The sequence below is a fragment of the Protopterus annectens genome, chromosome 4.part0 (assembly GCF_019279795.1).
Source record: "Protopterus annectens isolate FY-2018-M chromosome 4.part0, PAN1.0, whole genome shotgun sequence".
Classification (NCBI taxonomy): Eukaryota; Metazoa; Chordata; order Ceratodontiformes; family Protopteridae; genus Protopterus; species Protopterus annectens.
Window position 1 is genome coordinate 391,908,235 of NC_056733.1, and position 17,787 is coordinate 391,926,021.

Sequence of the window (17,787 nt, forward strand, 5' to 3'; positions counted from 1 at the left end):
CTCTCCCAGTTGAATATCAACCCTTCTGTCATCAGGTGGGTTGCTAACTAGCTCAAAAACAGATCACACTCACTCAAAGTTGGGGACTTTACCTCAACCAGCAGACCTGTCACCTGTGGGCTTCCAGAGGGGTCAATGTTGGGCACCCTCTTGTTTGGAATATACTTCTCAGAAGTTCAAGACAAAACAGAAGGGGCTGTGGCTGACTTAAGTTTGCTGACGACTGCAAATTAGGTGCCATCATTGAAGCCCCAAATGATGTCAATATACTGCAAGATGGACTTACACAAACCAATGATTGTTTCCAAAACCATGGACTCAAACTGAATGCAAAAAAATGCATTATCATCCCCTTCAGTAAAATCAATATCCCTGCAGAGTATTATATAAATAATAATACCCTAAGTAACAACTCAGTGGTGACTTGGTAATGCAAGCTGAGTGTAGCCTAAACTTTGACCACCATGTGTCTACTGTGGTACTAAGGCATTCTATGTTGCACACCTCATTAGCAAAGGCATTGCCTCAAGAGTGAAACAGGTCATACCACCCCTGTACTTGACCCTCATCAAGCTGATAATTGAGTACAATGCTGTCTTTAGTATGTACCTTACCAGGCACCAGCAGCAACTTGAGAGACCTCAGAGATTTCTAACAAAGAAAATTCAGGGTCTCGCACATGTCATACATTTTTTCAGACTGAAGTTACTGTCACTGTACTTGGTAGCATACATACTATTTAGAGGAGATTTGTGCCTCACCTACAGAGCAATCTCAGATCCAAACCTAATGGAAATGCTGCACATCTGCAAGCCAAATGGGACAAGGGTCACCCGCTCCATGGACCTTAACCTGGCCTGCGACATAAATAGGACCTGATGGAGAGACAGACATGTCTCTCAGATGTTGCCAATAGTCTGGAATAGGCTACCAGTTTACATCAAACAAAGCCCCTCCATGACCCTGTTTAAGTGTAGCTTGGATGACTGGATGGAAAATTGTAAATTCCTGCCAGGGATTTCATCTATGACCCTCTTAGATATGGACAGTCATTGCTAACTAAGATCTTGAGTTTAGGCATGATTCTTTATATTGGGTTTCTCTAGTATTATAGTGGGTACGCACGGCTAGGCTTATAAAGACCTTCTGGTTAATAGCCCAGTAACCACCTAGGAACCTATGAAGTTGGAAGGTTTGCCAAACAATGTGTTACCAATCAAAAAGTAGAAAGGATTAAAATTTGAGGACAGGAAAAGGCTATGGTGCAGGAAAAATAAGTGTCCCACCGTAAGCAGGTAGATAGTACAAGGCAACAGTATATGAATTTTGTTTCCTACTGTGAGCTATCAATCACAGCAACAAACAACTCAAATTACCTTTGCCACTTTGACAGATATGAAGAGGGGGTGTTTAGGGAAGGGGAGATGTGTTTAAGGACTACAGCTAGGGTTACCACCTGTCCCACTTTGCGAGGGACAGCCCCTCTTTGGGCAGTTGTGTCCTGCAAAAAAATTGTAAAAATGGCAAGCAAATGTCCTGAGATTTTAGGGCAAAATTATTTCCTATATTTTATGTAATAGTTGCATAAAACAGTTATTCTGTATCTGAAACACCTAAAAGTTATAAGAAACAGAATAAGCAACTAAAATGCCACAAAAATAAGCTTTTTTTAGACAAAAAAGTGAAGTTCTGTCCTTTGTACTGGCCTTGGGTATGTTTTGGCCTGCAAAATCTATCTGATGTTTGTACCAAAATTGTCCCACTTTGGGCATTTGAAAAGGTGGCAACTCTAACTACAACTCAGGCATAACAAAAGAATGAAAATTGGCCACTTCAGAAAGAAAAAGAAGTAACAGGCAGTGAGGAATACTGTTCTGTGCAATTATCCCGGTTGTCTTTTAAATAATCATTGAAAAGCAAGAAATGGTAATTAAACCTGACTGACTAAAAGAAAGCAGGGTATATGTGAAAACACATGTAAAGTCAATGAACTGATAGGAGCTTAAGGGTTATGATGTAAAATTTTAAAGCCAGACACTGCACTGTGGTAGACTAAAAAACCAACATGCCGGACCCCATGTGGGCAAACTCAGTAACCCAAGAAGAAAAAGCTATCAGGGCCATTATGAGGTCCATATGGATGAGTGTTGATGGAGAAGTAGAGAGAAGGTCAGAAGGAGTTGCATTGTGTCCTTGTGGATTTAGAGAAAGCATATGACAGAGTGCCTAGAGAGGAGTTGCGGTATTGTATGAGGAAGTCGGGAGTGTCAGAGAAGTATGTAAGAGTGGTACAAGATATGTACAAGGGTAGTGTGACAGCGGTGAGGTCTGCAGTGGGAGTGACAGATGCGTTTAAGATGGAGGTGGGATTACATCAAGGATCAGCTCTGAGCCCTTTCTTATTTGCAATGGTGATGGACAGGTTGACAGACGAGATCAGACAGGAGTCCCTATGGACTATGATGTTTGCAGATGACACTGTGATCTGTAATGAGAGTAGGGAACAGGTGGAGGAGACCCTGGAGAGGTGTAGATATGCTCTAGAGAGAAGAGGAATGAAGGTCAGCAGGACTAAGACAGAATATATGTGTGTGAATGAGAGGGACAACAGAGGAATGGTGAGGATGCAGGCAGTAGAGGTGGCGAAGGTGAATGAGTTTAAGTACTTGGGATCAACAGTTCAGAGTAATGGTGAGTGTGGAAGAGAGGTGAAGAAGAGAGTACAGGCAGGATGGAGTGGGTGGAGAAGAGTGTCATGTGTGATTTGTGACAGATGAGTACCAGTAAGAGTGAAAAGAAAGGTCTACAAGGGGGTAGTGAGACCAGTTATGTTATACGGGTTGGAGACAGTGGCACTGACAAAAAGGCAGGAGTCAGAGCTTGACGTGGCAGAGTTGAAGATGTTAAGATTTGCACTGGGTGTGACAAGTATGGACAGGATTAGGAATAAGCATATTAGAGGGTCAGCCCAGGTTAGAAGGTTTGGAGACAAAGCCAGAGAGGTAAGATTACATTGGTTTGGACATGTGCTGAGGAGGGATGCAGAGTATATTGGGAAAAAGATGCTAAGGATGAAGCTGCCAGGTAACAGGAAAAGAGGAAGGCCTAAAGATAAGGTTTATGGATGTGGTGAGAGAGGACATGCAGGCAGTTGGTGTGACACAGCAAGATGCAGAGGACAGGAAGAAATGGAAACAGTTGATCTGCTGTGGTGACCCCTAACGGGAGTAGCCGAAAGAAGAAGAAGAAGATGGATGTACTAGACAATCAGTCTGCAGCCCACTGCAAGCCAAAAAATCCTGTTGAAAGTTCCCTCCAGCATCAAGGAGGGCAAGACAAGTTAGACCCGGGGGGGGATTTGAAGCAGCCCATCCAGTTATCTGGGATTATCCTAAAGGTGGCAAGAGTGCTACTCAGTTGGACATGTAGTGGAAGTTTGCTCCAGAGCTGTGGAATATGGTAAGATATGAATCTATCAGACCAATGTGTCTTATTTATTTGTTGATGAAGGTATACTTCCTTTAACTGAGTGCCTGAGGTACCATTAGTTCTGAGAAGGAATAGTAGGTCAAATAGGGTTGGATATAGACAAGTAAGACTAGGTATGGAGGAAATTTATAAGAGACTGAGTACAGAGAAAGGGTTGATAGTATCTCCTGATCACTAAGATTTTTGAGGCCACTGATCTTTCAGTTATGAATCTCTGAGGTCTCTCAAGTTGTGTGACATGCTAAGACAAATACATGCCAAAAGGTGCATTATATTCAGTAATGGGTCTGGTATGATATAAGTAAAGAGAAATTAAGGCTTCATAGGATCTACTGGATATATTCTGGAAAGCAGATGAGCCAGATAAAAGACTTTGCAAACTACTGTGTAGACATGATGGTCAGATAATAAGGAATTATCAACAAGAGCACCCAGATCCTTACAACAGTGTCTAATTTGAGGGGTGCATCCCCTATATGGTAATTTAAATTATTTTATTAACTAGTATGAACTACAGCACTTGTGTTTACATTTAATTTGGAACCATTGTACTTGAACCAATTGTTAACATGGGCTAACCCATATTAGAACAATTGTGAGTCAGTAGAAGATTGAATAATAACACACAATTTATAGTTTTCTGAGAACTTAGTTAACCACAGGCCAGGTGTATTGGCCTGAAGTCTAAAAAATAAATGCCAAATAGGAGAGGGCACAAAACTGAGCCTTGTAGTACACCATTGGTAACTCTTTGCTTACAGAACTGACATATGTGACTATAACTGCATGGGTTCTATCAGACAACTAGTCAGCTATCCATAAGAATTTATATTCAGATTTACAAGGCTATCAATAATGCCTGCATAGGGAATAGTGACAAAGGCCTTCACCAGGCCGAGATGTGCTATATGTACTGCATAAATACTATCCACTGCTTTTGTTACTTTTTCAAAGAAATTAATGAAGTTAAAAAAACTGGACCTTCCTTTTACAAATTTGAACTGATGAGGGTCCAGGGTTAAAAGATTTTCAATGTTCAGATTAATGAGGTCTGAGATAATGCACTCCATAGCTTTACATATGAAGACAGTGAAACAGATGGGTCTATAGTTACCAGGGTTTGTGGAAGGACCACATTTGTGTAATGGTATTACAACAATTGTTTTCCAGTCTTTAGGAATGTATCCAGTGACAGGCTTAGATTAAAAACGTTAAGTACGGGTTCAGAGAGGCCGTAATTGGCACTGATATTCAGACAATGTGGTATGTTATCAGGGAACATGGATGAAGCATTCTACGTTTTTGAGAGGGCTGCGAGAACTTATTCCATAGTAATTAAGGGGGGTGACTTGGATTGCGGAATCTGGGGTATAACTGCAACTTTGGGTGGAGTACAATTTGCACTAAATTTGTTAACTAGGATATTAGCTATTTTTTTGGTTCAGAAAATGTATTATTGTGGGCTTGCTCTAAACACTGTTGGGTGTTAGTTAACTTCCTGATATAATTAAAAAAAAGTTGTAGTTATTTTTGGTTTTATTTGCTATTTTAAGTTCATGCTCAGCTTTGAGTTTCCTAGTGTTTCTTTAAACTCTTTTTTAATTGGCGTAAGTGTGCCTTAAGGTAGGTATAACGAGACCTCTTATAAGCATTAAGCAGTTTTTTCTCTTGTTATATAATTTACTTATACAGGTATTCCACCACAAGGGTTTGCTTTTAAATTTCTCATTATAGTTGGGGTAGATGTGGAGTACCTTATCAGTGCAACTATTTAAGTGGAAGTACAAGTCAGAGGTATAGGTAGCAGCTTGGGCAACAGGATCCTTCAGAGAAGGAGGTCATCAAGTAATTAAATAAGGTTTGCTATTGAGAAGACCCTAAACACAGAGCTATTCACAGGGGAAGTGCCAGCAGTTTTAAAGGAAAGTATGACTAAATTATGGTCTGATTTAACAAGGCACAATGATGATGATGATGATGTATAAGGTGACGTGTAAGAAGCGGCCATATTTGTGAGGACTTGATCAAGGATATTTGGGTCCATAGTAGGATGGTTAACTATTTGTGAAAGAGAATTAGCATTCATGAAATCAAGGAAATGCTGAACAGCCAACCATTTTCAGTGTAGGTCAGACAGTTTACTGATGAATAGTGGAAGTCCCCCAGTAGAAAGACCTTGGGTTTAATGAGAATTTCAGCCAATGTGCAAAGAAAAGCAATCTTGTTCAGAAGAGGACATAGAGGGTGCTCTGCAGCTAGCAATGAAGTGGTAATTAGTCTTGTTTATGGTGATTTGGACTTCTAAGAGTTCAAATGTGGTGTCCCAAGGACTCTCTCATGAAGTGATGATATTCTTGACAAAAACTGATACTTCCTCACAAATGCCATTGTGTCTGAAGATGTGGCAGGCATTATACCCAGGACTAGAGGGAGTGCATCCATTCCTCTAAAAATAAGTTTATCTAACTACACATATATGAATGTGCTCAAGTTAGAAGAGCACCTCAAGTTCAGGCATTTTTTGTTAAGAATCCAAGCAATATGTTATGACACATTCTAGGTTGGAATTCTACCCCATGGACCTGAAAAAGGCACTATGTCAGAATGCAAAAACCTTGCTAAGAGAAGTGCAGGACATCCATGGCAATGTACAGAGGCTTATCAGGCACTGCATTCCAAGCTGACACATGTTAGATCCTCTTAGAATGACACCATTTACATATCTAATTATTAAAACCAATTATCTTGTCTTTAACTTTTAGCATGATTTGGGGTGATGGCAAAATACCACTAAAATCAAGTGTATTTTCAGTCTCATACATAGCAAATTCAATCATATCCTTCTGCATGATCCTCAGGGTAGAGTGTCTAAGATCATTCACCCCCATGTGGACCACTATCAGGTCATAATCATATTTGTCAAGTTGAATGGATTGAAGATTCCTTGTTATGTCCCAGATCCTAGCTCTAGAAAGACAGCTAACTGTTAACCTTTTCTTATCCAGCCTGGGGAGGGTGGTGTCTGCATGCTTAACAATAGACTCACCTTTTATTAAAACATATGGTTTGATGAAGTTTTAGTGGGCCATAACAGTTTGCAGTCTGCACCCTTGGGAGTCTTACAGGCATGAATTTCAGGTGTTCATTTTAAGGGTGAAGGGGAGTCTGCTGGTGTCTGAACTAATGTCTGGAATTCCTTAGTTTTTAGCCTGGGAGGCTTAGGCAGTGTTCTTGTAATAACTTCAGCACAAGTTGGTTTAGTGCAAGTGCTGTGTGTTGTATGTGTAAATGTGTTGTGCTTACCAAATGTGTCCTGATGTGAGAAGGCAGCCCCCAGGTAAAGAAAATAATAATACCTCTCTCATTCATTGTGAGGTAGCATTAAAGAGTTTCGGTAAGCATGAGGCAGTTACTACACTATCTCAAAACACATACTGCTATCAGGCTGGCTATAGAATGAGAAACAGCTGAAAGAGATTGCATACTGCCCAGAGAAGATGAAGGGGTATAGGATAGGTCAATAACTCACTTATGGTATAAGACGAAGAGAATTACTGACTGGACTATAAAAACATGATACAATAGGATGTGGTTAAAAGAAAAAATAGAATGAGCTGTGACTACTGTACTATTTGCAGGTGCAAAAAAGAAAGAAAAAATGTAAAAGTGATGGAGTATGTAGGATCAACAAGGAAATCAGTAACAGTGGCACATTTAACCAAGTAACTTTATCCAACAGGCAAGTGTGGTCTCTACTTAGCCAGCAAAAACAATGAATAATGGGTTGTTTAACTCTGTGGATCAGGATGCAGTAACTGTAATAGCTACAGATAATCTAAATGGGGATTATTAATGATAACTGGAAACTACTGAAAAAAATTCTCTGAGAAAATAATAAATTAAGTTAAAAATCATGAACATGTAATAAATGTCATGAAAATAGTATGTAAACTCTTGATGCTATACTCCTACACAACAAAAGGATTGAACACAATGACTCTAATGCAAACATTTAATCTAATGTCTCTTAATATGTCAAGTAAATAATTATGGGCAAACAAGTCCAGGGGAAGTACAACAAAAGCATGCACTCCTTGGTCAAACAGTAACAATATTCTCAGACAATATGGAAAAAAATAAGTCCAAGCGATTGCTCATGTGCAGGAGGCACAACACTTACTTAAATATGTTGACTCCATAGTTGCACAGCAATGACAAAACTGTACACTCCTTTATCAATTAAGATTCAGAGTCATGCATTACAGTGAAAAAATGCAAGAATGACCAATGTGTAAACTCCATTTCTGTACTACACTCAAGTAAACAATAGCTGATTGCAGCATAACTTGATGACGGTATCATTCAAAAAAAACATACACCTAACCAGTTCAACAAAATGCATCTTTGGACACTTCATGGGGGTTCCTATACACATGCACACATACATACACATATCTTTATAAGATACTAAAATAATACGTTCATGCAGAAAATTTTCAAGGAACTGCCATTTAGAACACCAGTGTTAAATACATTCTGAGCACTTCCTTTTAGGGTCGTTAAGAAATAAGTATGTGTAGTATGTGATAATGACAGCATTTATTCATGCAACTGATTTCTATGGTAAAGGTAAACAGATGCTGGTATATATATCTTCCAAGCAGAACATAATAATACTAGGCTTTATATTCATAAAAAAAAAAATCATATGCAAACCGAAATGGAAAAATGCATTTTGGTTTATATTGATCGTAAGATAAAGTAGAAAGATACAATTCAATTATTTAACTGAAAATAAGTCACATGAAGGCAGACATGTAATTCGCATTCTTTACTGACAGTACATGAAGAACATAAGGACATCATTTTATCTTCAAAGAGGCTCACCTGAATAGTTGTCATGCCAAGCTCTCTTCCAATTAAAATTCTGCCATCTTGAAGCTTTGCAACATGAGGATCATCCAGTTTGAGGAAGTCCATCACTAATTCTGTCATGTCAAACTGCCAATCAGATCCCAGCATGTAGACTAGCTGTCCCCCAGGGTCTGGTCCTTCAGCCACAAACTGTGTAAGGACTCGTACCAATGCATGCTGGTACTGAAGGGTGCAGCCTTTTCCTTTTCTGTCATCATCGTCTTCATCATCACTGTCTCTAGCTGACCTAAAAATGTTGCAAATACATTTCAAAGTGGAAGTTTCATTTTTTAATCTATACAAAATATAGCTCAGCTCTGTCCAGTATTTCACATTAGCATATAAAACTTTATATGAAGATAATACTTCTGTTGAATGTAATGTATGTTTTAATAAACAAAAGCAATACTGACATCTTGCAGTGGAATTATCAAATCCATCCTTGACACATGGCATAGTTCTTGGCTTCTTGATATGAAAAAAAGTAATCAAATGGCTGCTTCATGTCAGAGTATGTATGGAGTTAGACAGAAGGTATTAAAGGATTAACTTTCTTTAAACAGGCTCTGATGTTGGCCTGATGGCTATGAGTGAGAGTTTCTATTTATGAAACTGATGACTGAGGTTTGATTGCTAAGTCAGGTACTGGGCTGGGATTCAGAAGAAGAAACCTGCAAATAGCTGACTCACCTTTTTTGCCTTTTCTGGACAGAGGGCATTACAGCACTACCAAGCTAGTATTATATAATGCAGTCTTAATAGCCTGATAAACAGACATGTAAAACATGGTAAGGGATACAGGTATGTAAAACTGTGTGCACAAAATCTACCTTGCTGTCTTAATAAGTCAATCACGACAGAAAGAGAAATAAATCCATATCATAATTTCAAAACAAGAAGGTTTGAACCTGAAATTCTGATGTTTCATAAATGGGGTCTCTCAAATTGCTCCTTCCTCTGAGATACAGCTACCTTCTACATAATATATACTGAGGTTAGGGATGGGACAAAGCAGCCTCCCTGGAAAAATGAATTTGAAATTGGTATATAATAAGGACATACCCCCTTCAGACTGTAACAGAGTTGCATCTCATGTGCTTGATTTGCTTATAAATGGGAATGAATGAGCAGCATTGGCAGTGACTGAGGTCCTTAGAACCTAAGGGATGTGATGGGAATGACCAAAAAAAATCATTCAGAAAGAATGCAAAGCTATAACGTAACACAATATGTAGAGTTTACAGCACTGTCACTTGTGATATAGAAATACAGTTTTGTGACAAAAGTGGTGAAAAAGAAAGCCAAAGATGGTAAATTAGTCAATTTTCCCAGAGAATCAGAATAGCTTCTGAAACTATCTGGCATATGGAACAACAATAAGGGATACTGCAAGCAACATAATGATGTACAGTATCTCAGAATATACAGGTAAACATGGACATTCTTTGCAAAGTCATAGACACTGGCATTAAAAAACAGATTTAGTGTATACTTCAACGTATCATCTTCACTCTTGAGGCTACAAAAGATTCCTCTCACAGTTATCCTCATCTCCCCCAACCAGCTACTTATGCTTTTCTTGGTTTACAGAATATGATGTGCTATTTTGTTTTCCTTTATAATTTAAAGAAATGATGTAGAAAAGCCTGCTTCCATGTGTGATATTACTCCCCTGTGATACAGTATGAAAACAAACTGCAAGCAGAAAGTTACCTTTTACCCTGGACAATTGGTACCCTCCAGCCTTTGATCTGGCTCAGCTCTGTATCAGATACTTCAATCTGTAAAGGTAAACGGGGAACCCAGACTGTCATGTCAAGTTGTGTACTTAAATGCTGGTACGTGAAATTCACCTGGACATTCACCTTTCCTTTCATTTCTTTTCCATTCGTAAAAACATAATCACATCTGTCGGAAACCTAGGAATAGGAGTGAGAGAGAGAAAAAAAAAAGACTCAGGACTTAAATATGATATGCACAGGCTACTATAACCTGAAGATATGGTATATTACATGTTAACACTTATTTAAATGTGGAAAGAAAATTGTCAGGATGGCCAAGCAGTCTAAGGTGCTGCATTAAGCTTGGAGTTTCCCCTAAAGGCTTGGGTTCAAATCCCACTTCTGACTAATGGGTTTTGAAACATTTCCATTCAGTGTAGATAGCTCTGTAACCTTGTATCTGGAGTTGTCATAAGGGTTAAGGTGTTCACCCTACAGACACAAGATACAGGGTTTGAGTCTCACCTTTAAAGCAAATTGGCTAGGCTTAAAATGATCCACAAAGGCAATTAGCCTACTAGTTAGCTATGAATACTAACTGAAGAACAAAGAAAAGCCAAATGGATCTATGACAAAAGTGCAAGACCAGTAATTGTATGTCCCGCAGCTCTAAATACAAAAGTGCAGATGTCATTACAGTGAATATCAAAACCCAATGTATCCCACTGAAGAATTTCTGCAGGCCCCATCCAACACCCCCAGTATATATATATATATATATATATATATATATATATATATATATATATATACACACACACACACACACACACACACACACACACACACTGTGTGTGTGTCTTTGTGTGGATGCATATTCATACACTGAAAAGACAGAATGTCAAATGGCAACTGGATGAACATAAGTGATCATTCAGCTGCTTATTGTAAAACAGAAAAAGATAATTCCTCTGCATCCTCCACAACCTCTGCTAATTACATAAAGTGTGAGATCACACTACAGTGGGGAAAGGGTAAATTCCCCAACTGCCACTGTACTGCAAACCCAGATAGAAAAAAAAGAAAAAAAACCCTGGTACATTCGATGAGCTGATTTTCGATCAGCTGTACTAGCTATGTTTCTTTTTGACAATGTGACTTTTTGATCAGTTATTTGTAAGTACCTTTAGTTGAAGACTTACAAAACTAAAACTAACTTGATCAATCTGAAAACATTAAAACTCAAAATACTAAGAAAAAAAAAACAAAATAATAATAAACATTTTTTGCATGGAGGGGCAAGACCTTCATACCCCTTATATATGTGTGTATGTATATATATATATATATATATATATATATATATATATATATATATATATATATATGTGTGTGTGTGTGTGTGTATGTACACACATATATATATATATATATATATATATATATATATATAGATATATATGGGTTCACTTTATAATTTCGAAAAACTGAAATCCCAAATTTCAATTTTTCGAACTTATAAAGCTGAACGTTGAAAATTGCGAAAGTGCATAATCACGAATACAAATATCTGAAATTCACAGTTATGGCTTTACGGTGCATTGCGTGCGGTGTTGTAACTCAATGGTGTTTCATGTTGTGTATGGATTTAGGTGTGATTTAAGGTAAGTAAGTGTTTTGTTAGGGTTTTGTGTGGGAGTTTGGGTGTGTGTGAATGTGTTTGTTTAGTTGTATGTGTGGGTTAGGGTAGGCAGGTGAAAGTATAGGTGTGTAAGTGTTGGATGTGTTGGTATTTATATATGTGTGATGTTTGTGTGTGTGCAAGGGGCTGTAGAATATGTGGGTGTGAGTTTCCTTTCTGTGTGTGTTTGTGCGATCTCGGAGTTGGTATATATAAGTAGGGGGGTGTGGGGGGCGCAGGTTTATATGTAGTGTAGGTTTATTTGTTTGTGTTTTTGTGTTTGTGTGTATTTTGTTTGTTGTGGTTTGGGTTGGATGATGTATGTGTTGTGTGGTGTATGGTGTGTTTTTGTTTGTGATTTTGTGTTTCTTGATTGTGTAGTTTCAGGATTTAGGCCGTTCGACTTTATGGTTTCAAAAAACTGAAATGCAGGATTTCAGTTTTTTGAAAATATAAAGTGAATCCATAAATACATATATATATATATATATATATATATATATATATATATATATATATATATATTTATATATATATATATATATATATATATATATATATATATATATATAGATATGTATATATATATAGATATAGATATATATATATATATGTGTGTGTGTGTGTGTGTGTGTATATATATATATATATATATATATATATATATATATATATATATATATATATATGTATACATATATATATATTTAAGACACGGATTCACTTTATAATCTTGAAATACCAAAATATCGAATTTCAGTATCTCGAGACTATAAAGCCAAAAAAAATCAAAAACCCAAAACTTCAAAACCGAGAACTTTCAAACCATGAAAGTAACACAAACAAAACACTACACCACACAAACACAAATACACCTACCTGCTGACACTACAAAAAATAAACCAAAACATACAAACACAACAAAACTAACACACACGAACAATCTTGCTAAAAGCAGTGGGGCAAGCCCTCCCGCACCCCCCTACTTATATATACTAAGTTCGAGGTCACGCTAAACACACAAACACATAAAACTCAGCACTACACACACTCACACACACTAAAATCCCTACTCAATACCCTTACAAAAACACCACTTACCTCAAACCCCAGCTAAATCCACAAACTGCACCGCACATCACGTACGCAAACATATAATGCGAATGCGACATTTCCGCATTCGCTATTATGCAGTTTCCCGTAACTACACATTTGACTTTATAGTCTCGAAATACTACAGTTCGACATTTCAGTATTTTGAGATCATAAAGTGTAACCACATACACACATATATACCAACTTCGAGATTGCACAACAGCAGAGAAAGGGGAATTCACTATCCTTGCTGTACCCTGACCTCCCACTAAGTAATGCAATCATATGATTATTCAATCACTTGTGCCAGGATTATAAATGATCAATATTCTGAACAGTCGACCAAAAGACTGGTTCCCAATATATATATATATATATATATATATATATATATATATATATATATTTATTTATATATAAATAAATAACTATATATATATATATACTTTCCTGTTAAACCCCTACCACATGTTTTCAGTCCCACATACGTGTGTCTGTTTACATAGCCGTTAGGCACCAGCGAAACCAGCGGCGCCGCGAGAGCCCGATTACCCACCCAAATAAGGGCCCCGATGGTCCGACCGGCATTTACCTCGTGGATGTCTAGCTGATCCATCATCCTCATCCGCGGGTTACTTACTAGTCCAACCGGCGTGTACTTTGCTTTCGGCTCCTCATGGACATCTAGCTGCTCCGCAAAACTGCATTTCCGTTTTCCGTTTTTTTTTTTTTGATTGGCTGGCAAGCTGCACTCAATCAGGTCCGCTGAAACAGGGATCTGATTGGTTGCAGCAGCCTGCGAACCAAGTCCCTTTGTGGTTTTTTTTTTTTTTTTTTGATTGGCTGGCAAGCTGCACTCAATCAGGTCCGCCGCTGAAACAAGGGATCTGATTGGCTGCAGCAGCTCGCTGAACTAAGTCCTTGTTTTTTTGTTTTTAAGTAGGAAGTGATGAAGCAAGGACCTGATTGGTCCTTGCAAATCACTTCCTGCACAAACTGCCTTTAAAGGCACCTGCAGCTAATAAGGATCACTTCTCTTGTTTTTCAACAGAGGAGTGTTTCTTATCAGCAGCAGAGTGATCGGCGTGTTTGGACCAGCGTGAGGACGGACAGCAGGAACGGATCAGCGGTGGATCAAGCCTTTGCAGCGGTCGTGGTTTGTGGATTATACTCTTTTAAACTGTCCTTTTAAGGGCAACTTCTGAAAAGGTCTGACAAACTGTCCTTTTAAGGACAACTTTTGAAAAGGTCTGACAAAACTGTCCTTTTAAGGGCAACTTCAAAGGGACTGAGTGGTCTGAGGAAGGTGAACAGAGCAGGTGAGCCTTCAGTCGTGAAGGGGAGCAGAGTATTGGAAGCAGCCTTCTGTTGAAAGCAAAAAGGTAAGTTTTGGGGTTTAGTTATAACTTTATTTTTGTGGGGGTGGGTGATTTTTTTTTTTTTGTTCATATTTCTTGTGTTTGTGCATATTTCGTACTAAGAGGTTTGGGGAGTGTGGGCTGCGTTGCATTAGTTTTATTTTAGTTTTGTGTACAGTTTTTGTGCTCGGAGGTTTGGGGGGGGTGAGGACTGTAGTGGTACTAGTTTTATTTTGGGGCTGTGGTTGTATTAGTTTTATTTTGGTACTGTGTAGAGTTTTTGTCCTGAGAGGGTGGGGGTCAGGTTGTGTTATGTCTGTGTGCTGGTGGTAAAAGGATGGGTGGTGAGAGGCTGTGGTTATAGCAGTTTTACTTTACTCATTTTACTATACTCACTTTACATTTGTTTTCTGGACAGTGTAGGATAGAATCCATTTTCAGTGGATGCCCAGGAAGAAATGTTTTTTAGTATATGTGCTAGAAATATGTAAAATAATTTGGCTTCTGTTTATATGAGGGACAACATAAGGGAATGTGAAGTGTAATATACATTTAATTTTAATTGCCGATTCGTTAGGAAAGTGTATAACTTATTTGGAGCAAGAGGATTTTGTTTTGGCTTTATCTATGCTGTATATGTAAACGGTAGAGAGAATGGGATAGGGGTGATGAAAAGGAGGGAGATAAATAATGGGACAGAGAAGGATATTGTAGTTGGCTAGAGCAGGGGTAGGTGGGCAGTCTTGTGGGCTAGAGCAGGGATAGGTGGGCAGTCTTGTGAGATGCTGCTGTCTAAGTCAATAGTATTGGGTGTATGGGGTAAGTGGCAAGTAAAATATTGGTTGAGAATGAATGCATTCCTCTAGGAGTTTAGGTAGCGTGGTTGAGAATGAATGCATTCCTCTAGGAGTTTAGGTAGCGGGGGAAGAATTGCTCTTGGCCTATAATTTAAGTTCGCTCAAGCTTCCACCTTTGTGCAAGGGTATAATGTATATTTTCCAGATGGTTGACTGACTGCTCAGTAATGGATCTTTTGTATTCGGATAAGAACTGGCTTCAACTGCTACTTTTGAAACTGTTGGTAGATTTGTCAACTGAATTTGTAGTAAGTTTTCAGTTTTGTAGTAAGTTTTCAGTTTTTTTACATATTTGTTAAACGCTGTTCTGCTATCTAGGTTTATAGTACTGTTTTACACTATCCCTGCTGTTGCACCTTGTTCTGTAGTTTTTTGGCTGTTTGAATTGTGCTGAGAGGTTAGGAGGTTGATGGGGCATGTACGTTGCTTAAAATGCATAATGTTGGGAGGGTGGTTTGCAGCTGTGAGAATGTTGCTGTTGAAGGCATAGATGTTTTGAATGTATACTAATGCAAGCCTTGTGAACTACTATTGCATATAACTTCAATGTTCTAATCACTGATGCAATGACTGCAATGTTTTCGTTGTCCGTACTTAATGTGTTGAAAGTTTGGGAGTGTGGTTAGGACCTGTGAGAATGTTGTAGTGTTCAGTGTTTGACTGGAGCCTTTTAATGGGGTCATGTAATAGGACATTGTTAATGCTATGCCTATGCTTTTGTTTTCACTTTATCCAGGATTAGGTTCTGCAGAATGTACTAGTATCTTAATGCATGCTAATGCAAATGCTGTTCTGTTAAGGGTTATAGTACTGCTTAAATATCCCTAGTGTTACAGCTTGTTCCGAGTTATTTTTAGCTGTTTGGATTATGTAATTTAGAGTATGCTGGTACCTGTACATTGTTTAAAAAGCCCAATGTTGGGAGAGTAGTTAGTGGCTGTGAGAATGTTGCAGTGTTCAATGTTTGCCTGAAGTTATTTAATGTGGGGCCACACACACTAAAGCACATTGTTAATGCTATGCCTATGTTGCATGCTAATGCAAATACTGTTCTGTCGAGGGAATTAGTACGGCTTAAATATCCCTAGTGTTACAGCTTCTTCTGAGTTATTTTTGGCTGTTTGGATTATGTAATTTGGAGGATGATGGAGCCTGATATCTTAATACATGCTAATGTAAACACTGTTCAGATGTCTAGGTTTATAGTACTGTTTAACTATCCCTGATGTTACGCCTTGTTCTGCAGTTATTATTGACTGTCTGAATTATGCTCTTTGGAGGTTGAGAGAACTTGTGCATTGTTTACCTTGCCTAATGTCAGGAGGGTAGTTAATAGCTGTGAGAATGTTGTAAAAGGTGTGGATGTTCGAATGTATACAAATGCACACCCTGTTATGCTACTATTGTTTACCAACAATGTACTGATGCAATGGCTTACCTTTTATCATTGTCCCTTATTGTGTTGAAAGGTTTGGAGTGTGGTTAGGGCCTGTGAGAATGTTGCAGTGTCCATTGTTTGCTTGGAGTATTTTTAATAGGGGTCACAGACTGTAAGCACATTGTTTATGCTATGACTTTTTGTTTTCACTTCATCCAGAATTCTGCCTAGACTTGGGGGGGGTTAAGAATTCCGCAGAATGTACTGATATCTTAATGCCTGCTAATGCAAACACTGTTCTGCTATCTGTTTATAGTGCTGTCTAACTGTTCTTCATATGCTTTGTTGCAATGACTTATTTTTATGGTCCATAGCTATTGAAAGTTTGGGAGTGTGGGTAGGGCCTGTGAGAATGTGGCAGTGTCCATTGTTTGGAGTTTTTTGTAATGGGGAGTGTCAGACTGTAAGCACATTGGTAATTTTTTCACTTTGTCCAAAATTGTGCCGTCATGGGGACTAAGAATTCCACAGAATGTACTGATGTCTCTAATGCATACTCCCGCAAACACTGCTTTGCTATCCAAGTTTTTGGCTGTCTGAATTAAGTTGACAATTTTAGGAGGTTGACGGGCCTGTGAAAATTGTGTCCAGATGTTTGTTTTTTAGCCTGTTCTCTCTCAGTGATTGCATAGCACAATGTGGACAGCTGAGGCTACTAACAGAAATGGACTTCTTGTTTCATACCCTCCACGTAATGCATGGTACATTCCTTAGATTTATGCTTTGTACACTGATCCTGTGCTAAGAGGGGTTGTGGGAATGTCAGTCTCCCAGTCTGTGTGCCACTTCATCCTTCACACATGAGGTTGTCTAGCAAATCCATGATTTCACTCCTTTGTTCAAAAAATTATTTTGATTTGTTCAAGTCTGCTAAGAGATTGAGAGGAGTGGGCATGTGTAGTCTGTATTGTACCGTAACATTTGTCTTGCCTCAATTTGGTGTGTTCTCCTTCAAACTTGTGCCTCTCCTAGTCATTAGTTCTTTCAGACTTTAGTCTAAGAAGCTTGTAATATCAATCTTTTGCATCATCTGTGGCCACTTCACATGTTTAGGGGATGACAGGAGAAGAATTGTGTAGAAAAAGCTGACATTCACCTCTAGTGATAGATATCTAACATGAAACTGTAACCTGGGCCTCTCATTACTTGTTTGTGCCTACTGGTTAGTCATTTTTCAGTCTTTCTGCCTGCAGTGCAATAGACTGTCAATGAAAGCCATTAAGCATTTTAATAA

At 38.4% G+C, this 17,787-nt stretch overlaps 1 protein-coding gene across 1 annotated transcript in view; it reads right to left on the reverse strand.

Moving 5' to 3' along the window:
- The window catches only part of TMEM132C (transmembrane protein 132C), a 2,628,872-nt gene that overhangs the window by 213,171 nt on the left and 2,397,914 nt on the right, over nucleotides 1-17,787 (reverse strand). Inside the window, exons 6-7 of the mRNA XM_044068345.1 lie at nucleotides 10,117-10,322; nucleotides 8,377-8,650 (exon numbers count right to left, since the gene is read on the reverse strand). Of these exons, the coding sequence (XP_043924280.1) occupies nucleotides 8,377-8,650; nucleotides 10,117-10,322 (480 nt within the window). The remainder of the gene's footprint in view (nucleotides 1-8,376; nucleotides 8,651-10,116; nucleotides 10,323-17,787) is intronic.